Source organism: Phoca vitulina, unplaced genomic scaffold (genome assembly GCF_004348235.1).
Source record: "Phoca vitulina isolate PV1807 unplaced genomic scaffold, GSC_HSeal_1.0 scaffold31, whole genome shotgun sequence".
Taxonomy (NCBI): Eukaryota; Metazoa; Chordata; class Mammalia; order Carnivora; family Phocidae; genus Phoca; species Phoca vitulina.
The window spans coordinates 21,008,359-21,031,942 of record NW_022589734.1 but is presented as its reverse complement, the minus strand read 5'-3'; the positions used below and the strand labels follow the sequence as shown (position 1 = coordinate 21,031,942).

At 46.6% G+C, this 23,584-nt stretch overlaps 1 protein-coding gene across 1 annotated transcript; it reads right to left on the bottom strand.

Annotated features, from left to right (window-relative positions):
- Positions 1–10,388: 10,388 nt before the first annotated feature.
- On the bottom strand, positions 10,389–14,275 carry SOX4 (SRY-box transcription factor 4). The gene has a single exon (XM_032424653.1). The coding sequence runs from the start codon at positions 13,140–13,142 to the stop codon at positions 11,718–11,720; it is 1,425 nt and encodes a 474-aa protein (XP_032280544.1). The 5' UTR covers positions 13,143–14,275; the 3' UTR covers positions 10,389–11,717.
- Between the last annotated feature and the right edge of the window lie 9,309 nt (positions 14,276–23,584).

The following is a 23,584-nucleotide window of genomic DNA, read 5'->3' as shown; positions in this document are numbered from 1 at the left end:
CTTCCATAACTGTATGTTGAGTAGGAACAGGTTAGAGAACCACAATGGGCACCAGCCACTTATGGGAGGGACACCTAGAGATGAATAGTTTCAATTATCTTTGGTCAGGTTTATCTGTCAATGTTCCACAGTTGTTACGGTCACTGTTCATGGTAGCCAAAAAGAGAAAACAATTGGCAGTCCTAGTCTGCAAACACCTGTCTTCTTACAAGTGGGCCTGGAGGAAATGGGAATATCTTGGATTTTTCTACTCCCTAAATATTTGGGGCTAGGTTTCATCCATAAAATGCTTGTGAATTATTGAGAGGTTCTTTGAGCCAATCTTGTTAGTAATACATGTTTACATATATTAGGTAAAGGTATTTGGACATAATAGGTAATCTGCAATGTTGGAACATTGACCATAACACCCTCCCACTCTTTTAGAGAACATGTCGATTTGGAAGGGGAAAGGAAAATTATTGGGAGATCCCCAAGGGCCCCACCGTCAGTGAGCCTTCCAAAATGGCGACCAATTACTAACCTACAGCTAAAGATGTCCTCTCGTGTTTCCTGAATGTTCTCACTTCATTTTGTCAAATTACCCACACTTTTACAAGTGGACAGCTTTATTGAACTTAATTAGCATCTTGTTTTTAAAATTAATATGTCTAGGGCTGCCTGGGTGGCTTAGTGGGTTGGGCATCTAACTCTGGATTTCAGCTCAGGTCGTGATCCTGGGGTCAGGAGTCTGCTTGAGGATTCTCTCTCTCCCCCTCCCCTCTGCCCATCCCCCCTGCACTCTCTCTCTAAAATAAATAAATCTTTTTAAAAAATAAAATAAGAGGGCGCCTGGGTGGCTCGGATGGTTAAGCGTCTGCCTTCGGCTCGGGTCATGATCTCAGGGTCCTGGGATCGAGCCCCACATCGGGCTCCCTGCTTGGCGGGGAGCCTGCTTCTCCCTCTCCCTCTACTGTTCTCCCTGCTTGTGCTCTCTCGCTCTCTCTGTCAAATAAATAAATAAATAAATAAATAAAATAAATAAAAATAAAAAATAAAAAATAAAAAATAAAATAAGATGTAAATATGTCTAGTTTAAGAAACTGAGAATCACTTTAATTAAAGTTTCAATCATATTGATGTTCTTCTAATACCAACCTAAGAGTAGTCCTAATGGAAAGATACCGGGTTTTATTTTATTTTGAGGGGTCAGGGATTTTAATAACAATTTGGATAGTAATAGTTAATTTGGGAGTGTAGACCACCACTTTCTAGGATTATGTGAGAGTTGGGGGATTTGGTAAGATTAATCTAGTGAAATGGGTCAAACAGCCTCTAATGTTTCTTTGTAGTCTAAAGTTAAAAATTCTATGATCATGGGGCGCCTGGGTAGCTCAGTCAGTTAAGGGTCTGATTCTTGATCTCAGCGCAGGTCTTGATCTCAGGGTGGTGAGTTCAATCTCTTCCTTGGGCTCCATGCTGGGCGTGGAGCCGACTTAAAAAAAAAAAGTTTCTGTGATCAGTGACTCTATATTATATCCCAAAGCATGTTTTCTTTTTCATTTTTTTAAGCAAAATTTTTATGTAAAATAGATGAAAGAGGAACTGTTCTGGTTGCATGTTTATGTGTGATTTTCTTTGAGCACATCTGGTTTAAGGAAAAAGAAAGGGAGTAGTGAGTTTTGGGCTTCATGAGGACCAGATGGAAGGGATGAATGCCCTTTCTTATGTGTAAAGGTTATGCCCATCCCAAAATATCTTTTACCAATTTGCCACACAGATGTCCCACCAGTATAGTGTGATAAGATTGGCATCGTGGGCTAAGAAGAAAACAAAACAGAGTGTCTAATGTCATTGTGGGTGGTATAAATCCATAACTTTCTGGTTACTTCCAATTATTAAAAAGTCCATATAGGGATGCTTGGGTGGCTCAGTTGGTTAAGTGGCCAACTCTTGATTTTGGCTCAGGTCATGATCTCAGAATCCTGGGATTGAGCCCGGCACTGCGCTCTGCCCTCTGCAGAGTCTACTTGAGGATTCTCCCTCTCCCTCTGCCCCTCCCCCTGCTCATGCTCACTCTCTTTCTAAAATAAATACGTGAATCTTAAAAAAAAAAATGTCCGTAGAGCTTTCAGGGTGCCTGGCTGGCTCAGTTGGTAGAGCATGTGACTCTTGATCTTCGGGTCATGAGTTCAAGCCCCGTTTTGGGCATAGAGATTACTTAAAAATAAAATGTTAAAAAAAAATGACAAGCCCATAGTTTTAAAATTCACCCTCAGACTTGACTTAAATCTCCTCTCCTCTTCCCCACAGTCAATTTGAGTAGCTTGGAATGGAAAAATGCTTTCTTCAAAACTTAGCTCCTCCAGTGTGTTGGGGGGGGTGGAGCCAAGACAGGGAACAATACAAATACCCCTTTACATAACTGGCCACTGCCATCGTCCTCTGTGTCTCTGCTGGTTCCAACTCAGCTGCCTAAGCTCATGACCAATCAGAATGTCAATCTCACTTCTTACAGGCACCCTAATCCCTTGGAGAATCCCTCAGAACCTTCCCATCACTTGGCTTTGGAATGGGATGAGGTCTGCTGTGCTCCCCACTGGGTTGTCTCAAGACTCTTGGATTCTTCTTCCTTTTCTCTAGTCTTCTGCTTATTTGGACTTGGCGGGTGCGGTGAGAAGGTGAGTACTGATTACATTTGATCAATTCTGCTCTGGATGATTACAGTAGGGGCTTTGGCCCCCAACACTGGGCACTCTCTTTAAGAATGTGGTATACTGGGGCGCCTGGGTGGCTCAGTTGGTTAAGCCTCTGACTTGGTCATGATCTCAGGGTCCTGGGATCGAGCCCCGTGTGGGGCTTCTGCATTCAGCAAGGAGTTGGCTTCGTGTAGTGAGGAGTCTGCTTCTCCCTCTGCCCCTCCGCCTCATGCTTGCTCTCTCTCTCTCAAATGAATAAATAAATATTAAAAAAAAAAACAAAGAATGTGGTATACTTAATCCCATTGTTTGTTATCTTGAGGCCTCCATACCAACATTAAGACTACAGAGAAAAGACCTAGTATACTAAATAGATAAAAACCAAACTGTTTCGAGTGAGAATGGTGTGGATGGTGGAGAAGGAAGGGTAGATGCTCAGTTGTCCTTGGGCTTACTCTCCCGGAATACAGAGAGGACCAAGAAAGGACATAAGAGGAAGTATGAAGGCTTTCAGACCTCAGTAGCAAAGGCAATAATAGAATGGTGGGATAACTAGGCAAGCAAAATTCTGTTTTAAAAGGGAATTTGAGGATAATACATGGAAAAAATAATCAAGAGTTTGGTATTGGGGGGGCGCCTGGGTAGCTCAGATGGTTAAGCTCGGGTCGCGATCTCCGGGTCCTGGGATGGACGTTGGGCTCCCAGCTCAGCGGGGAGCCTGCTTCTCCCTCTGCCTCTCCCCCTGCTTGTGCTCCGTCTCTCTCCCTCTCAAATGAATAAATAAAATCTTAAAAACAAACAAACAAAAAAACGAGTTTGGTATTGGCAGAAAGTTAAGACACAGTCAAGACACAGCATACCTGATCAGTATTAATATCCATACCTTCTTGACACAAAATTAGGCAACCGATTAACGGTGCTCACTAGAGCCAAGGACTTTAAATTCTAATTCTTCCAGAACTTTCATGAAATTTCTAGTTCCCTTATAGTCATGTGTCTCCTTGAAATAGAGACCCGTGATTTGAGGTTACTTGAGTGAGCCTCTGTTTCTTGCAAACACAGAGCCTAAGGAGAGTAAAGCCCAGAACACAGTAATGAGAACCAGCCTGGTGAGTTTTAATGGAAGAAGAAAAAGACCAAGAGAGCTGATTTTGGTAGTGCCTCAGTCCCTACACATTGGCACCATGGGGTGGAGAATATAGCAAGGCTATTTCTGTGATCGTTGTGTGTTTTAAATCACGTATGTGATCAGAGACTTGTGATAGAAACATCATCTCAGAATGATTTCCAGATATTCCTGTTTATGCATGACAATCATCTATCTACCCTCTCTGGGGGTGGGGGAAAGGATTGTTTTCAAAGTTTGGTTACATTTTTATTTTTTGAGTTGTTTTAATTTTTAATCTTAGTTCGCTTAGACCTATCAGTGATTTTTTTTTTTTTTTTATTGCCAACACCCACTTCACACCTAACCAGTTCCAGGATGGGAAACCCGTCAGAAGCCTATGTTTCTGGCACTAACACCTAGCAGTTCCCTTCTGAGAGCTACTCAAGAAAAACTTCCCCACGTTTGCACAAATACATTGTTATAACAATAAAAATTGGAGATCCTCCTAACCAATGTTTTTTAATCTACTTGACCACAAGGTATGTGTTCACAGCACACCTATTAACATTTTGACAGATTACTTGGGAATAGTCTTTGGGTGACCCTATTTGGGAAATGCAAAGTACTTTTCACCTCCGGCAAAACCTTCCCCACCCCCACACCCCAGTTTTTCTCCCCCCCTCCAACTTTTGGATTCATTGGGTGCTCACCCCAGACCTAAATTAAAACTGTTAGCAAGTCCTCAAATGTATTTAGCATCTCTCCTTTCAAAGATAGGCTTCTGGACCGACTCAGGCCAGGGGGGAGGAACAAAGTGCAATGTGTTTTTAGACCAACATCCCACAACTTCGCAGGAACTTCAAATAAATTATTCAGTGTCTCAGGGGCTTGGCAAACAAGAGAGATAAAAGGGCCACGTCGGGAGTGTGGGAAAGGAGAGGGAGAAAGCAGAGGCCAGGATGGAGGTCAGGAGTTCCAGAAGAGGTATTTTCACAGGTTTTAGGTGTTGGAGCTGGGGAAGTTAGGACAAGCACTGGTAAGAAAGTGGCAATTAACCACATATGCAACTGGAGCTAATTGATTGTTAAACAAGGCTTGGCTGCTTAGCTCCTAGAAAAGCAGTTACGTGCACCATACCCTTCAGCCAATCATCAGGCTACACAGTTGGGCATTCACTATCTGGAGCGCGAATGGAGCAGAATAGTGTTTTCATTTGCCTCCTGTCTTTCAACTGCAGATGGTGTGAGGAAACAGCACATTCGTTACGTGTTTAAAAACCAGTCCACAGAATTATTTCTGGGGGAAGATATCTAAGGAACCAAGCAGGCTCAATGACGGTATTTCATTTGGTTCTTCTGTTACGGCCTACCCTTGAAAAAAAAAAAAAAACAACGACCCACCTCAAACGGAGTATCATTTGCATGTCTTACGTGTGTGCAAAGCAATTTTGTGTCCTGGTGCACAAATGAGCTAGTGTTGTCCTTCGACAAAAATCTACAGGGTAGAGGAGGGCCCTAGGTGAATCTCCCTGCCGTGACCTGACTGCGGCCTGGCGAGTTTGGCCGTCCTCCATAAACCAACGGCCCCGGATGGCAAGTGTCAGAAGAAAACAAAATGGGCGAACTTTATTATCACCTGCACCCCCTGACATAGACGCAGGGAGGTGCATTGTTAACAGAGGCACACCCCGAAATGCAGCAGCCTGGTCCAACGGGCCCCAGGGAAATACCGCTTGGTGATGTGAGGCTTTTTTTTTTTCCTTCTTCTTCTTTTTAACATTGAGAAGGAAAACAACACATGCAGGAAACCATAAAACCCTTCAAGTTAACTGTAGCCAACGGTCAATCTCATTAGGATATAATAGGTAGCTTGTAGCCCTCTCTATAAAGGCTGAATGCGTTCCTCTGAATAATTTCCCATTTTCTCACTTGCTGGAATCTCTCTGCATTTGAGGCAACCAAACAGAAGTTTCGCTCTCTGTATTTCTACCGCTCTCTTCTCCTCTGTCGCAGTTACTTCTTCCAACCTGTCTCCGAGTTCATCTTTTATCTGAGCACATTTGTTGAATTGGAATATATACAAATATTCAACCTAGCTCATCACTTAATCTTGCTCTTGCAAAGAGGATGGTAGGAGGGCATCCTTGGGAAGTGGATCGCAAGTTGGGGGGCTGACAGAATCCTGGCCCACAGGCCTAAGGCCTTGGCTAAAGTCTGTTTCTTGGTGACTGAAGACATCTAGTACGGAAATCAGAACTTGGCTCAAGAAGGAGTTTCTCTGCCCTTTCTCTCACTTCTGACCTCCTGACCTCAGACCAGTCACTGAGCCACTCTGAACTCAATTTCTCCATGTAACGAAAGGGAGTAATAATCCCTTGCTGCACACTTACTGGGAGAAGATGCTAAGATACCATGCGGGGCAGGGATTCTCAAACTTAGGGAACACTGGAAATATATGGGGGGGTTTAATTAGGGCCCCACTTGAGTCTGATAATCTTTATAATCTCTACCCTTAACAAGAATGTCCAGATAATTCTGATGTCAGGGTTCATGAACCAGACTGGAAGACACGGATTCTGGGGCATTTATTTTTAAGAACTTAGGATCTTAGGCAGGCTAAAACCATCTTGTGAAGAGCCTTAAGGGGCAGCATGTGAATTTTGCATTCTCTCCTGGACAGAGAGGAATCTGGTAGATTTTTAGCAGAGTCTGAAACACCATGCACCCCCTCTCCACTTTAGTTTTTGAAAGACAGCCCAAGTAAAGATCTAGAAACGTATATGGAGAGAATTTTCCAGGATGGACAAGAGGGGTAAGGATAGATGTTAGCAAATATGGATTAAAAAAGTAGTGCAGAGGCCTCAAATGATAAGAAAAAAAAAAGGGGCATAAAACAAAACCACAAGAAAAATAAAGCATACCAACCTTCCACCCTGAGAAATCCAAATGGGTAAGATGGATTTGTATTTCTAGCATAATTCTTAAGTTTTCCTGGACACAGGGATCTTTCCAATGCCTCCATGGGATCCTTAAATTGTTCTCTAAATTTATGATTAAACATTCTGACCCTTAGCATTCCCCAAACCAACGTTTCTAATTCATGAGTACCCTATAAATACAGGAAATACTTAGTAACTTATGTTGCCGTCCATTTCCCAACCCTTTGCTTTCACTTTCTTCAGAATCCCTGAGCGTCCCCAGCACCCCCACCCCAGTCCCCAGAGCAGTGGGAGCACAAATGCAAGAAGCCATTTTAGGCACTCAGCCTACCGTATCAGCTTACATGCTCTGTATTTTTTCTTGGCACTTACAGGTACTCAACTAGGAAGTGACACAATTTGCATCAGCAAGTCTATTACTGATTCACATTTCTGATGGAGCCAAAAGGGCCCGAAGCAGTGCATTTAAGGAAAAATGGTTTGATGGTCTTAAAAGGAAATCTGAAATTTATTCTTTTCTGCTGATCCAAATGTTCTGAAAGAAAGAGCCATACTAAACTGTTTGGATTCTCAGGTTTATTACGCCTTGTACCCCACCCCCCCAACACATTAGGATCCCTTCTGAATGAGAAAACTGCTTCAGAGGAAAGTACAAAAATGTTTCTCACAGTTACTCTATCACCTGCTAGGAAGACACACACATTTAAGCCTTTATTTTTAATGGAACATTATCAAAATTCTTCAAGAAAATATTCAAAGCATCTATCTGCCTTACATGTAAAATAAAGGGCAAATACACAGTTCCAGAAGGAGAACCCTACAAAATAAAATGTAAAAAATGCATCACATAGGCTTCACTTATGTCAAGGTTTTGATACTTTGGATCTGAAAAAACGAAACAATCACATTATCATAATGACAAGGAACAAAAATTAAATTTAAGCACTTTATAAAAAGAATCTCCCCCCCTCCTTCTGCAAAGGTTTTTGAAGAGACTCAAGATGCCATGTTATCTTAAGGTCTTCTTAAAAATTGAGATCTTACCATTGCAGAACACAAATGCAATTAAAACTGTATTAGCAAAATACAAGAAAAAATTGGAAACTAGTAGCTATAATAATTTTAAAAAGGTGAACTTATACTGAAACACAAAGTTGTACTACTTTGGAGATAGAGATTACTGCTCTTCGTTGAACAAAAAAATGTGCGGGTTTTGTACTAGTCTCCAAAAATCTCTTCTTCTAGGATGCAGGATACTCCCTTACCTACAAGCAATCCTGATGGTTAAAGGATTATTTCCAAACACTTCTGCTCATTAACCCCTTCTCTCCAGTGCTAAAAAACCAGAAGATATAGAGCACACATCTTTAATTAAAAAACGTTTGGAAGTGAAGATGGGTTTTGTTAGTTAATGGCAATAGTTAACCCTCAAAGTAAACAGGAAATAGTGCTACTTAGCAAGTTGCAGGTTCCAAACCGAGTACTAATGGGCCTTTTTCCTCCTTGCCTACAGGTCTCAATAATACTGCTATGCCAGATGCATATAAAACGTATAAATCTCCCCTAGCTGAATGCGTGCTATTCACAGATCCAGGGGGAGGGTTGGATTTCCTCTCAGCCCTCGGGGAGCCCACTTCTCCAGCTCATCCCTATTGTTGCATTTCTCTCATATTAAGAACCCACAAAAACGGGCATGGCACAAAATGGAGATTTTTAGCACCCTGTGAGCCTTTCTGCTTCGGAGGGAAAAATTTATACAACTTTTCCATTTCGAAATTAGTGATGGCTTCCTCCTCTGCAATATATACCAGGCGTATTTGTTCTTGATCCATGTACGACGATGCTAGCCACTGCGGGATGGTAACCACGGGCAAGTGAAGGAGAAAGCAGCTTTAGGCACAGAAGGTTAAAATACAGATCAGCCAGCCACTTTTCATCTGTAGAGAATCCTCTCCGCATTGCTCATCCCTCCCTCCTTTTTAAAATTTCAAGACAAAGGGCATTTATTTAAATGTGGTAAACTCAGAAAATTCCTAGAAAGCGTGTAGAGTTGACACATATTCAAGCTGACGCTGTCATTTCAGGGTCTGGGCTGGCCAAATCTGGCCAAGAGGAACTTGGTATTCCTCAGGAAGAAAGCACTGAACAGGCTGCCCTCGGAGAAATTACTCAGAGCTAAGGCAGATGGGGTAGCTTCTACCCGGGTGGGCCCTCCCAATCTTAGGCTCTGGGCATATAATAATGACAAAAGTCGAGATTTAGGGTTCAGTTCCAGCTGATTTTATTTCCTTCTCAAAAAAAGTTATTTACAGAAGGTATATATCAACAATCTGACAGGCAGTGAACTTGACATGATTAGCTGGCATGATTTTTTTCTTTTTTCTTTTTTTCCCCCAAAACATTGTTTTTGTGGCCTTGAATTTTAAGACAAATATTCTACACGGCATATTGCACAGGATGGATGGCAAAAAAAAGTTTAAAAACAAAAACCCTTAACGGAACTGCCTTAAAAAGGCAGACGTCCTAGTGCCTGTCATGTTATATTAAACATACATACACACAATCTTTTTGCTTATTATAATACAGACTTAAATGTACAAAGATGTTTTCCACTTTTTTCAATCTTTAAACACAACAGCTATAAACCTGAACACATATGCTATCATCATGCCATAAGACTAAAACAATTATATTTAGCGACAAGTAGAAAGGATTAAATAGTCAAATACAAGAATGAAAAACGCAGTACATAGTGTCGCGAACTCAAATCGGCATTTAGATAGATCCAGTGGTTTAAACGGCACGTTTTTGCTTATAAAAAAAGTGCAAAAAAGATGTGGTTTACAAGTTAAAGCTACAGGATCCCTTTTTGCTGTAAATGCACCAGCTTTAAAGCCTCTGGACAGAACGGTATTTTATTTAAAAAATTTGTCTTTTCTTAAAAGCCTAACAGTGTTTGGCTAATTCTCCTCCCCTTTTTGTAAGACTGGGGTCGAAGGGTGGACACTGGTGGCAGGTTAAGGGATACTGTCACTTTAAGAAGCCTGCAGATTGAAGTGTAAACATGGAGAAATTAGGGGCTGATTCTTTAAACTGTGTGAGATATTAACCAGCCGCCCTATTATAAAATCAGGAAATCCAAACAGCGATTTACACCGATTAACACCCCCTTTATATATTTTTTACAAAAATACACTGAGAAAATAATCAAACGTTTTCATCTCTCTTGTCTTTTTTTGTTTTTTAAAAGTGTCAAAAGTCTACATTTAAATATAAAAAATTAAAAGTTAAAACTCTAGCCCTTCAGTGAAGGAGACGTAAAATGGCGTGGGTAACAACAAACTACCAAAAAAAAAGAAAAAGAAAAAGAAAAAAAAGAAAGAAAAAAAAAGAACAAAAGAAAAAAAAGGAAGGAAGAAATAAAGGAAGTAGAAAAGAAAGAAAAGAAAGTAAACCAAAGGTTAAAATAAAAAAGGGACAAAATAAAAAAAAATGTTTGGCCAGTATAAATACGTCCACATATAAAATGGCATCTGATTACATTTACAAGGAAAAAAAAAATACGAGGATGAAGCATCGGTGAGGGAAAAAAACACGTCTTCTCATTTACACCTATAAGGAATAAACACATACACACTGAGAAAAAATTTGGTCCTGAATTGTGTTTTTTTTTTTTTTTCTTAAAGTCCAGCACAGATTTGAGTTGCGTTTGAATCCTTTAAAGAGTTAAGAATGAAAAAAAGCTGGTGATAATTTTGTTGTAGGAATCAAACATAGCGCCATCTATCTGCTTTTTATATTATCCTACACTATTTTAAAAACTGCTCAACAGTCTTATACAGAAATCTTTAAAAGATAGACAGGATAACATGCTATATTAACCCCACCAGTGAAATAATCCAACACCATCACGATTCCGATTTTAAGAGAAGAAAAAAACCTCTTCCCCCCCCCCGCCCGAAACCACTCGCCCCTGCACGGCCCCCGGTACCACATCAAACAGTCCGCTCTCCTGCACGCCCGCGGGCCGCGGAGTCTCACCTCACTGATTTCGGGGTGCGGGGGCCGGGGGCCGCCAGGACGCGCCACCTGCCCCCGAACGTGCAAATCCGTCCCAGTTCCTCCGCGGCAACCCCCGCGCCCCGCCCCGCGCCCCTCGCCGGGCTCTCCGCTTCTCCTCCTCTGGCTGCCGGGGTGGGGGTGGGGGGGCAAGCGGAAAAAAGAAAAAAAAAGGAAGGAAGGAAGAGGAAAAAGAAAGAAAGGGAAAAAGGAGGAAAAACCCAACAAAACGGGAATCCGCCAGCGTGGAGTCTCTCTGTCCTGGCACTCGAGCCTGCGCGACCCCCCAAAATATCTGCCGTCGGTCCAATTCCACGCCCGGAGCTTTCTGTCTTCTTCAGGGGGAGGGGATGGCGGGGGTGCTGAGAACTAAATCCCCAGGGGCGCGTTGGGTTTCTTTCTTTTCTTTTTCTTCCCTCCTCTCTTGACCAAGAAATGAGATAAAATAAAACAAAAACAGCAAGGGGGGGCGATGAAAAAAGGGACGAGATTCCTTCAGTCTCTAGAAAAACTACCAAGTCGGCTTCTTGCTGGGGGTGCAGCAGACAAGTCCGGAAGCTCGTTGGAAGTGGGGGGGGGTCTCTTCGGGCAAAGGGGAGGAAACTCCAAGTAGCTTTTTTTGCCATCAACAACAACATCAAGAACAACAATGAAAGGTCGCCCCCTCGTCTCCCCGCCGCCTCCTCCGCGTCCCTGCGGCCGGGGAGGTGGGGGATGGGAGCGCGGGTCCCCAAAACGCCCTCCGCGCTCCTCTCTCTCGGCGACCGCGACGCGGCCGAAGCCGGCCCCGCTCATTTTTTTTCTTTTCCTTTTTTTTTTCTTTTTTCCCTTTTCTCTTCCAACTCTTTCTCTGTCCACTTCTCTCTCTTCTTCTTTTTTTTACCCCCCTCTCTGGCCCCCCCGGCCCTCTCCTCCCAGCCCGCGCGCGCGCCCGTCAGTAGGTGAAGACCAGGTTGGAGATGCTGGACTCGAGCCAGTCTCCCGAGATCATCTCGCTCACCTCGGGCGTGCAGTAGTCCGGGAACTCGAAGTGCGAGCCGGAGCCGGGCTCGAAGTTAAAATCCAGGTCCCGGTCCAGCGCCGACGACGAGCTGAAACTGCCCAGGGACATGCTCTCAAAGTTTGAGCTGGGGTTCAGGTCGAGCAGGTCGTCTTCGAACTCGTCGTCGGAGGACGAGGAGCCCGACGACGAGGACGCGGACGAGTGGGACGAGGCCGACGAGGACGCGTGCGAGGGCGCGCTGGACGGCGCGGGCGAGGCGGCGCGCAGGCTGGCGTAGCTGCGGTGGTCCGCTGGCGAGCGGCCGGCGGCCGGCGACGACGCGGCGCTGCTGCGGCCGCTCAGGCTCGGCCCGTCGGGCGAACAGCCCGCGCCCCCCTCCTCGTACAGGCCCAGGGGGTCGCTGGGGTCGGCGCCCGCGCCCACGCCGCCCACGGGCGAAGAGGAGGCGCCCAGGCCGCCGAACAGGTAAACGCGCTTCACCTTCTTGTCGGCCAGGTGTTTGCCCGGGGCCGCCAGGCCGGCCGAGGCGGAGGCGGCCGTGGAGGCCGAGGCCGCCGCGCTGGGAGTCCGCGCCTTGTACAGCGAGTGGTGGTCGGCGGCGGCGGCGGCGGCGCCCAGGGGCAGCAGGGCCGCGGCCCCCGCTTGCTCGGCCGCGAAGGAAGAGGAGGCGCCCGCGGCCGCCGCCTTCCCGCCGCCGCCCGCCAGGATGAGCTTGGCGTGCGGTTTGCTGACCCCGCCGCCCGCGCCGCCCGCCACTTTGGAGCCGCAGCTCTTTTTCTGCGCGGGTTTGGAGTTGGCGCCGCCGCCGCTCGCGCCGCCGCCTCCTCCCCCCGCGTTGCCGCTCCCGCCACCGCCGCCGCCCCCATGGCCACCCCCGCCACCGACCTTGTCTCCCTTCTCCCCCGGCTTGGAGGAGGCGGCGGCCGAGGAGCCGGAGTTGGCGTTGCCGGACTTGACCTTCTTCCTGGGCCGGTACTTGTAGTCGGGGTAGTCAGCCATGTGCTTGAGGCGCAGCCGCTCCGCCTCCCGAATGAAAGGGATCTTGTCGCTGTCTTTGAGCAGCTTCCAGCGTTTGCCCAGCCGCTTGGAGATCTCGGCGTTGTGCATGTCGGGCGACTGCTCCATGATCTTGCGCCGCTCGATCTGCGACCACACCATGAAGGCGTTCATGGGCCGCTTGATGTGCCCGCTCGGCGTCTTGCACCAGCTCGGGTCGTCGGCCTTGCCGCCCGTGGAGGCGGTGGAGCCGGGCGTGGGGGAGGAGGCGATGCCCAGCTCGAGGCCCGCGCCCGAGTCCGAGCTCTCGCCGGCCAGCAGCGCTTCCGTGTTCTCGGCGTTGTTGGTTTGCTGCACCATGGCCCCGGCTCGGCGGGCGCCCACGCGCGCTCACACCCTCGCGGCGGCCGCGGCGCGATCGCCGGGCCCTCCCGGCTCCCGGGGCCAAGCACACGCCGAGCGGGAGGACGCGCGCGGCGGCCGTGCGGGCCCCTCCACTCCTGGCCGGGGCGGTGCTGGGCGCAGAGAGAAAAGTCTCCAAAAGATGCGGGGAAGGAGTACTCTGCCTCTTGCAGAGGAGTTATAGTTCCCAGGCTGGAGAGTCTCTCCCTCCCTCTGCTTCTCGCTCTCGCTCTTTCTCGCTCTCTCTCACCGCGCCGCAGTTTGCTCTGTCTCTCGGCTCTGAGTCTGGAGACCGTGTTATAAAGTGGAGAGGAGTTTCTTGAATGCTGGTTGCTGAAGCTTCCAATGCAAGTTTCTCGCCGCCTCCCAGGCAAGTCTTTTTTTTTTTTTTTTTTCCTTCCCCTGAAGCAGTTGGTTCCAGTTCACGAGCGCTCTCAGGAGCTCAGGAAAGCGACATAGTCTCTATCACTTAGTCCCTTTCCTACAATGCAAAGCAAAAAAGGCTCTGGCTCCAGGACTCTCTGTGGGCGGAATCGGCACTAAGGAGTTTGTGCAATTATTTTGTTGCAAGGTAGGAAGCCAAAAAGCCTTCGTGCAACAGACTGGCATGAATAAATGTATGTTTCCCCCTCCCTTCTGCAAGAAGGGAGCTGGTAATGGCAGAGTTCCTCTAATGCAGACTCTTAAAGAGCGTGCAAGAACTAGAGACCCGGGAGCGAAACAGGCCTCTTCCCCGCACGCAGTTTCTCTTGCTGCAGCTTAGAGCAGACCCCAATTCCGCCTCGCGCCTCTTTATCCTTTCACAGTCTTGGCCGCGGCCAATCAGCTGCTGTAACCAACGCTTCCTCGTGCCAAGCCCCTCCCCCGCGCTTCCCATTGGCTTGGAACCCGATGCAATAATAATCTCCGCGTGCAATGAGAAGCTCCAAATCTGACCTCATTCCAATTTACAGAGCAAACTTTTTAAAAGGGCTAGAAGTACAGCTGAGATTTCTGCTGCCTTTTTTTTCCTTTTGCTGTGTGTGTGTGTGCGTGCGTGCGTGTGTGTGTGTGGTGTGTAAAGAGGATGTTAATGCATGAAATTATTAAGGGGAGAGACGGAAATGTATTCTAACCATTATGTTAGATAACAAGGGGCTTGGAAGTGGGGGGGGTAAGGGTGAAATACTGTAAATGGAAGCTTTCTGCTTAAAAGCCAAGTGATTATTTTTATTAGTTCTTTTCAGTACTGGAATAAAGAATCAGCCTCTAGTGCAAAATCTGTTCCTCGGATCCTTCATAAAGCCAAGGATGTAAAAGGGGAGAAGGAAAGCCGCAACAATAAATCAATGGATATTGAAAACCATTAAGAAAGTGGTACCTAGACACCTGTCATCACAATTATTTTAACAGCTCTAGGTACAGCACAGATGTTGATGTATTGTGTAAATCCCTTCAGAGCAATTTTTGTGCTGTTTGTGGAAGGCAGAGAAGAGGAATTTTTGCAATAATTGCTTGCTCTCTTAACCAAACAGGGGTTAACTATGGTTATTTAATGATTTAAACTCCCCTATAAATCCTGGATAGCTCAAACAGAGGAGCTTTCCATTGGAACACATTACACAGTGTTCCGTACTTAACTCAAGGGGAGAATTTCCGTAGAGTTTCGTATAGGATGGTAATGTCGGATAAAAGATTGGGATCATTTTTACTTTCTAAATATTTGTTTCCCCTATTTTCAACATTAAAGATTACTGCACTCTCTTTCTCCCTGCACCCAAACCCTTCTGACTTCTTTCCTTTACATATATTTTCTCCTATATATTCCTCTTATGTTACTTGAATCAAATTGAGCTAAAAGGCCAAGGCGAAGGGAAAGAAGGATGTGGTGTGACTGGTAGCAGAAGACACTGGAGCCTCTGGATTTATAGTAGACCTAGATGCTAGTCCTTCTTACTGGTTTTGTACACTGCAGAGATGGTTAAGTCTCAGTTCTCCTCATCTGTGATATGGGAACACCAAGAGCTACTTCATATAGGGTTGTTATGAGGGTTCGATGAGATTGATGCATTGTAAGCCCTCAGTGAATGCTGTTATCTTTCTCTTGGTAATTCAGATGCCAGAGACACTCCATCCAGTAGAAGCGGCATGTTGTTGTTCAGGAGACCCAAGTTGAGGATGGTCACTGATTTTTTTTTTAAGTAGGCTCCACGCCCAACATGGGGCTTGAACACAGGACCTTGAGATCAAGAGTAGCATGCTCTACCGACCAAGCCATTTGAAAACTAATCTCGGATTATGTTATGTGAACCCTACAAGGACAACAGTGGCAATCCTGTAGTCTTAATAATTTTAAACGAAAGGAACTTTGTGAAGAGTATTGTGGAGAATTTGCCAGGTAATCAGAATACATGTTTATTTGGCCACAAAATTTACCTCTATTCCATGGTGTGAAAATTAGAGTTCTAGTAAAAATCGGTCTTTCTTAACGCCGTAATAGTAAACTGTTTTTCTACAGGCCAGGGATCGGTGGTTGGAAGGTTGTGCCCTCCACAAACAGCACAAACATTAAGTGAGCTTTTGATTCAGATCAAACTAGTGCTAGGCAGCAGATTTCTATTTATCTTGTCAAACTTTTAAAGTACGTACGCTAGCCAGAGGCCCAGGTTGTCGGATTTAGAATTTCACCCTTTGGAGACATCTGACTGGATCTGTAAGGATCAACCACAAGCAAGCATGTTTTTGTGAGTAAAAGCAAATAATTTTTGACCATTAACTACCCAAGTTATATACTTTTTCTTTCAGACGGTGGAACAAATCTTAAACAAAAACCCACAAGGCACCTTTTTTTGCATGTAACAAAGTTGGGTGTGTCATCGTGCGTTTTATTTGCCTTGGTGTGCACACCAAAACACCCGAGCAATCCTAAATGTTATACTCTGACGTAAAAATTACTCTAAGAGGTCTATGATTTATAAAATCAGTATCTTCACTAGAGTAAAAAAAGGGAATAAATACTACATTTATTTTGGGATTTGTACCAAGTAATGATTTGAGAGTGTAGCTAGTTTGTGATAAGTCAGTCGAGGTGACTAGCAATATAATTGATTACATTTTTTAGAGCCAGTTTTGCTTCCACCACTGAAAATCATGGGGGAAAGTGGCGTTTAATCAAAGCAGTCCTAGTAATTTTGTTTATGCTTAAAGCACACAGGTTATTTATTTAAGATTTTTATTTTTAAGTAATTGTTACACCCAAGGTGGAGCTCGAACTTGCAACCCCAAGGTCGAGAGTTGCAGGTTCCACCGACTGAGCCAGCCAGGCGCCCTGCACATAGGTTTTTTTTAAAAGTAGATACTAAAAAAATAGCCACTGGCCTATTTCTGTTGTGAGATGTATTTTCTGTATTTTAACAAATCCGGTAGATTTTAAGACACACCATTGTTACATGCAACTAAGGAAGGAAAACTGCCAACGAGACATTGACATGCCCCTGGTTGTGAGACCTCTCCTTATTCCAGAGATGTTGAAAATGAAAAGGACAAGTGCTTAGAACTGAAGAAATATGGTATTAGTAATTTTCATTGGCTGTATTATAGTGTATATGAATGCTTAGACTCTTAAAGTAGGCTTGTTCTTCTGTGTGAGTACTTCTTCTCAAATGTAAGAAAACGTTTGACAAATGGCTTTTATTAAAGTCCATCTTTCTCACCGAGTAAACATGTGCATGCTGGAATGTACTGGGCCTCTGAATATCAAGTAATGAGAAAAGATTGCTGTGTTCTCATTACCTAACTTCATATGCTTTGTAACCAGTTCGCCGTTACTGACATTTTTTTCCCCCAAATACCAGATATTTGGTGGCCCCTACTAAATCAGTACTCACTGTTCCCTCTGCTGGCTTTGCAGTACATGAAGAAATTCTTAATGCTACTCTTTAAGCCATATTAACAGTAAACCAAGATAATTTTGCAAAAAAAAAAAAAATCCTGTTTTAGAATAATAAACTAATTGTCTTTATTGGCTCTGATGTTAGACATTTCAAATTTTGAATGAAGGTAAATTATCTTATTTTCCATTAAATAATGGGATTCTGTTTGAGATGTAATATCGGCTAATTCATTTCTTCTGCTCTCACACACCGGTACAACATAAAGTCTCACATCCATGAATGGTATGGGGTATAGATGGAGATAAGATTCTGCCCCACTGCTTAATATATTCCTATAGCATGGGGGGGGGGTACTGAAGGGAAATTAGTTTAACAAATGTCCTGGATTTGCACTGATTTGCAAGATTTTGCCTTGCCTTGGCTATAGAAACCATGACTGTGGGAGCTGGCTGACCTGACAAGTATTCAGTTCGAATGAAATGGAGGGGGTGGGGACTCCCCCCCCCCCAGTCTTTGTTACTTTAGCAGGCGGGGAAGCAGCCCTGGGAAATTTGATGTCATTGGACTTTGTCAACTGAAAGGCCCAGGGTTTTCAGTTCCACACTTGAGGGAAAAGAACCCTCCAACGGAGGCTGATTTACTTCTCAATCAAGTAGGCAAATAAAACTTCCACTTCATCCTTTTTGGGCTCATGAAGTTTTATTAGAACTGGACTTCCCTTTCAGGGTTTGTATTGAAAAATAACATATGGAAGTAACTCTTATTTACAAAATACTAAAATAGGGAGTCTGGGGCAAAATGAAATCCATGATTTATTTTTACTCTTAGAATAAGCTAAGAGGCAAGAATGTCTAATAATTTTTGCCACTTTCTCTCCCCTCCTAACCATTGAGGTAGCGCCTGGTAGGATTAAGCAAGCACTTTCTGGCAATGCCAACTCCCTTTTTCCTTTCCTTTCCATTTTCTCACGAGCACAAGCAGAAAACGAATTTCTGCCTGGGTCACGTGGATCTGAAGCACGAATTCGAGCTTTTCTGCTACTTTTCGCGAGGCCCGGGCAAGGCACCCCCACCCGGGGTCTGGGTCTGCTCCGCGGCCAGAGGGCTGCCAAGCTGCGGGGAAGCAGCCGCCAGGTGGCAGCGCTGAGCCTCCCTACGCCCGCGGGGAGACGTGGGAAAACGTGGGGATGGTCAGACTTCTTTCTTCCTCCCCTCCTCCTCCTCCCGAACCCCTATCATCCTCCACTACTCTGCCTTCCTTAGGTAGCAGTTTAAACGATCAGCGGTTAATAGGGTGTGTCGGCGAATTCAGATGATTCCCCCCCGCCCCCCAGTAAATCAAAGCTTAAGGCAGCCAACCGCCGCCTGTTCACTTGTCAGAGGCTCGCGGAGACTGGGGGAGCCAAGGCTGGCCTCCCGTTTGCACCCAGTCACTGAACCCAGGAGATGATCAGTTCCCACGTCCGTATCATCTCGCGGCCGCAGGCACGGGTCAGAAGGCAGTTTCCCGGCCAGCCGCGCTCCGTTTTGGACAGCGGCTTTGGACACACGGCGCGCACTGCTTAAGGACGAGCAGAGGCCACCCCTCCTCCTTAAAAAATGGTTTCCCTCGGCCGGGGACGCCGCGCTGGGCGGCGCAGGGATGGCCACTGCCCCTGCGCTAAGCTCGGCGGGACGCGGCGACGGTTAATGGTGCGCAGCCTCCTTCCGCCGCCGCGGCCGCGCCTCGCCTTTCGATTACAGTTACAGGGAGGAAATAAATTGGAATCGACTCAGGCGGTGCTTTTGGAGGAAAGTCTTTCCTACTGTAAACATGTTTCAGGCGATCCTGTCAGCAGCATTTTAACACCCGTCTTCCGCTGAGGTTTTACGACCGGGGAAGGAGCTGAAGACGCGCGCGCGCACGCGCTGCCCACGGGAAGCGGTCCCCCCTCCCCGCGCGCTCCCGGCCCTCCTTTGAAGTTGTGACCGGCCGGGGCTGCGGGGGGCGGGGGGGGGTGGCCGCGCGCCGCTCCTCCGCCCCCGAGCCAGCCGGGCCCTCGGCGGGGGTGCCCGGTTCCGTCAGTGACCGGAACCGAGAGCCACTGGGCCCCCTCCTCTCGCGTGCCCACGACCTCCGCTGCGCGCGCCGACGTACTCTCTGCGCGCGCGCCGCGTCCGGAGCCCACGCCCCGGCCAGCGGGCGACGTGCGGGCCCCGGCTGGCATCCCCGCCCCGGTGCCTGCGGGCCGAGGCCGCGTGGAGCTGGCGGCTGCCTGCGCTTTCAGGGCGGCCGAGCGGGGCGTGCGCGCGCGGCGGGCTAGGCGAGGAGGACGCCAGAGGGCGGGGGCGGAGTTGGTTGCACCCGAATCCTCAAGGGTCCCCTCCCCAGGGACTTCGGAGGGGGCAGGAGTGCCGGTGCCCTCCCTGGCCCCTCGCCAGTGCGGGAAAGGCGGGGTGGGGGAGTCGCGGGGGCGGCGGAGGCGCCCAGGATGCCAGGCGCCCTCGCCAAGGGGTGCACCCGGCGCCCCCAGTGATTCAGCCCCTGGTTTCAGGGCTGAGAGGAGGGCGCTTCAGGCAGACAGATGACTGGTAGAGGCTGCACCCCAGGCGCGGTTACTTAGAAGCATTAGGGGTTCGGCTCGCTTTGTCCCCTCTGGGTTCGTGGGTCTCTGACTTGCCGCAGGCAGCTGAGGTAGCCAGGCCTGAGAGTAAGCGTCCGGGGTGGGGGGTACCTACTCCCCGGGCGCCCCGAAACTATCCCAGCGACCCTAGCACGCGGTGTGGATGGGAGCACACCCACGGCATCCCCACCCCCAACAGCCAAGTAGGAGCAATTACAGCTGGAGCCTGGTGGGGAAAGCGGCTGATTTCACTTATGGAAAAACGCTTAAACAAGAGCAACCCTAAGCCAGCGTTAGCAAACCAGTTGACCTGCAGTTGGAGGTTGTGCGAGGGCGGGCGAGGGCGGGCGCGTCTGCCAGCGAGGGAAAGCCGCTGGGGAGTGGGCAGAGGCAGGCGAAGCAAATGTCAGATAAGAGAAAGAGAGGACGAGAGGAGGGGGAGGAAGAAAGGCGCTCGATTGCAAAGAGGGGAGGTGGGAAGGCACGGAGACAGCACGGGCAGCCGGTGACGCGGCTCAGAGAAGAGAGGCGGGCGCGTGGCGGGCAGCGGGAGCAGGACGCACGGGCTCCGCCAGGCACCGGCTCTCCTTGCTCCCATCCCGCCCTCCCGGGATCCCGCCGCGGCCCCACAGCGCGTGTGGCGCAGGCGGAGGTGGGGGAGCTCGTGGGAGGGGAGGGGTGGGGCCGGGACCAAAGAGCTCAGTGCCCAGTACCGCGCCGTACGTGCTGCGCACCTGGCACCCGGGAGTCGCCATCTGCTCGGGCGAGGGGTGTGGGCTTGTTGAGAGATAAGAATACTGCCTGGCTTCGAGTCAACCGCCGCAATGAACTCCGTCAGTCAACGTTTATGGTGCTCCTACTGTGTGCCGAGCGCAGCCGGGGTCCCTTCCAGCTGCTGGGCTCGGGGACTGCACCATCGGATCTGTTACGCCCGCGAGCTGGAAAGGAATCCCGTGTATTGTTGTATAAGCTCACAGTTCGAACAATAATCGGGAAGGAAATTCACCGTGCCAAGGCGGGTGGTTGAGACAGTTTGGGGGTCTTGGAGGAGGGGTGGGTCTGGCAAAGTAAGGTTTTGTGATTTTTGCAGTTTCCTGAAGCATGAGACACCCCCCCACACACACACACGCTGTTTTGTCCCACAGTCTCACAAAGAAATAAAAATTTTTACCAATAACTATTGAAAAAATAGCTCAGTGACAGGCTGGCTAGCAGGGTCTGCAAATAACTGAAGGCTAGTCCTTAAATACTCAAACTGAATTCAGTTTCACAAGTACCGGACCCCAACACTGCTTCTCTACCAAGTATTTTGTAATGTAACTTTACTACCCTGAAAGAAAACTCATGGATAATAAAACCTACCTGCGCCTGATATGTTTATAAAAATCAACAAAATGGTCAAGCTACAATATAAAGGAAAAATACAAGGTATATAATTTATAATAAAACAATATACATTTCAAAGGTGCATCCTCAGACTCTTTCACTAGAGCACCCAAAATGTCTAGAATTTATAAACTTCTCCCTAGGGAGTACTACTGCCCAGGTGTGAATTATGGACTGTGGATATCAGGCAAATACTAAGTATTGGGAATACTATTGATATCCTAAATTTTTAAATTTATAGTGGATGTGGTCCATTTTTATGATAAATCAACCTTCTGGTATTTCTGCCTTTATGTGGACTTTCTCCCCCAACCTCCCCCACCCCAACGCTTGACTCTGGATTTGGTCATATGACTTGTTTGGGCCAATGGGACATTAGCAAGCGAGACCCATGCAGAGGCTTGATAAGTGCCTCCATATTGGGATTTGTACAGGTGACACTGAGACCTTCTTGTTGTGAAGAATCTAGTCTAGCTTACTGGAGGATGAAAGGCCCTATGGGGAAAACTGAAATGCCAGTGCAAGCATTCCAGACATGTGACCCAAGCTGTGGTGGACTTCAGTGGGATGGTCAGATGACTGCAGACACATGAGTGATCCCAGATGAATCCAGCAGGAGAATCACTCTGATTGACAAACCCACAGAATTATGAGAACAGTAAATCGTTTTAAATCACTATGTTTTGGGGTGGCATGTTGTGCAGTATTAGAGGACAAGGTAGTATTAACTATAATACCCTGTGATATATGCCAAGATACGAATCCACCCAAGAAGGTTGTCTTTTTTTCTTTTTTTGAAAGACATGATGATGTTTATGATTTTTTAATGGAGGTATAATTGACATATAACATTAGTTTCAGGTGTACAGCATAATGATTCGTTATTTGTGTATGTTGCAAAATGATCACAATAAGTCTAGTCAACATCTGTTGCCATACGTATTTTTACCTTGTGATGGAAACTTTTAAGATTTACTCTTTTTAGGGTGCCTGGGTGGCTCAGTCGGTTAAGCTTCCGACTCTTGGTTTCAGCTCAGGTCATGATCTCAGGGTCTTGAGATCAAGCTCTGTCTCGGGCTCCATGCTCAGTGGGGAGTCTGCTTCTCTCTCTCCCACTGCCTCTCCCCTCCCCACCCCGCTCACGCTCATGCTCTCTCGCTCAAATAAATAAATCTTTTTTTTTTTTTTTTTAAAGATTTTATTTATTTATTTGACAGAGAGAGACATAGCAAGAGAGGGAACACAAACAGGGGGAGTGGGAGAGGGAGAAGCAGGCTTCCCGCGGAGCAGGGAGCCCGATGCGGGGCTCGATCCCAGGACCCCGGGATCATGACCTGAGCCAAAGGCAGACGCTTAATGACTGAGCCCCCCAGGCTCCCCCATAATATGTATTTTTCTAATTAGAATGGAGATTATCCAAGAAGAGCTGTATTGAGGCGCTATTAGGCAATAGTAGCTTATAGTGCAGTTCTTTAAACTAGCTTTTCTAGTAGGTTCAGATAGGGTTTAACAGGGCTGGGAAGGGGTGGGGAGAGGGAAATAGAAGATCACTTTGAGAAGGGGAGGTTCGAATGTAGCACTCTTAGCTAAAGGGTATGGTATGACAGATGAGAAAAGGAAGATTTAAGGTTAAAATTTGCTGCCCTCTTTAAACACATAGCTTTAATTTCTTGAGATTGGAAAGTCCCTTATGTTAATATGCAAGATTGTATCACTAAAATTACTTTAAGGTATGATATAGCATAGCTCAGAATATAGTTTTCCTTTTTATCTTTATGCCTCAAGGGTAAAATGGAAAAAAAAAATGACTCCTAAGGAAACTCCATGCTGTGTAATTAAAGGATATTCTTCACTAACCATCCTTTACACGTTATTTATTATGATAACCATTGCCTATCATATCCAGTAGTAAAAAAACATAGTTTCTAGATTGTTAAAATTTTAGGGATTTTTAAAAAACCAGTAATCAGAGAAAATGCTATGTCTTTGTGTAGTTTAGGTATTCCTTCCTATATTTACCTTAATAGGGTGGACTACACTGAGGTGTAGGTATGTCCAGAAAACTCAATGACTCTACACATGAAATTCTTACTAATGCAAAGTCCACTGTGGGCCTAGAAACTCTCCAAAGTGGTTCCCCTTTCCCAGCAGTGGCTTATAGAACCAGGCTGAGTGGCTCCATATCTAAATATGTGATGTCCTTGGTTGCCATGAAAGGATTAGTGGAGAGAACTCTCACTTACTCTTAAATGCCTCTTCCCGGAAGTGACACATACCATCTGGGCTTGTAACCCATTGGACTTAACTAGGCACATGGCCCGGCCTGAAAGCTTGGAAATATGACTCTTCTCTGTGTCCCAGAATAGGGGAAAAATGGGTATGGGTGAACATTAGAAATCTGTGCTACATTACTTGTAGAACCGATAACCTCATCTAAATTTTCTATAAACGAATTTATTTTAAGTAAATCCTGTTTTCCTTTCAGCTGCATATAAAAATCAAAGTTATGCTATTCCAGGAAAAATTTTTACTGGACTAAT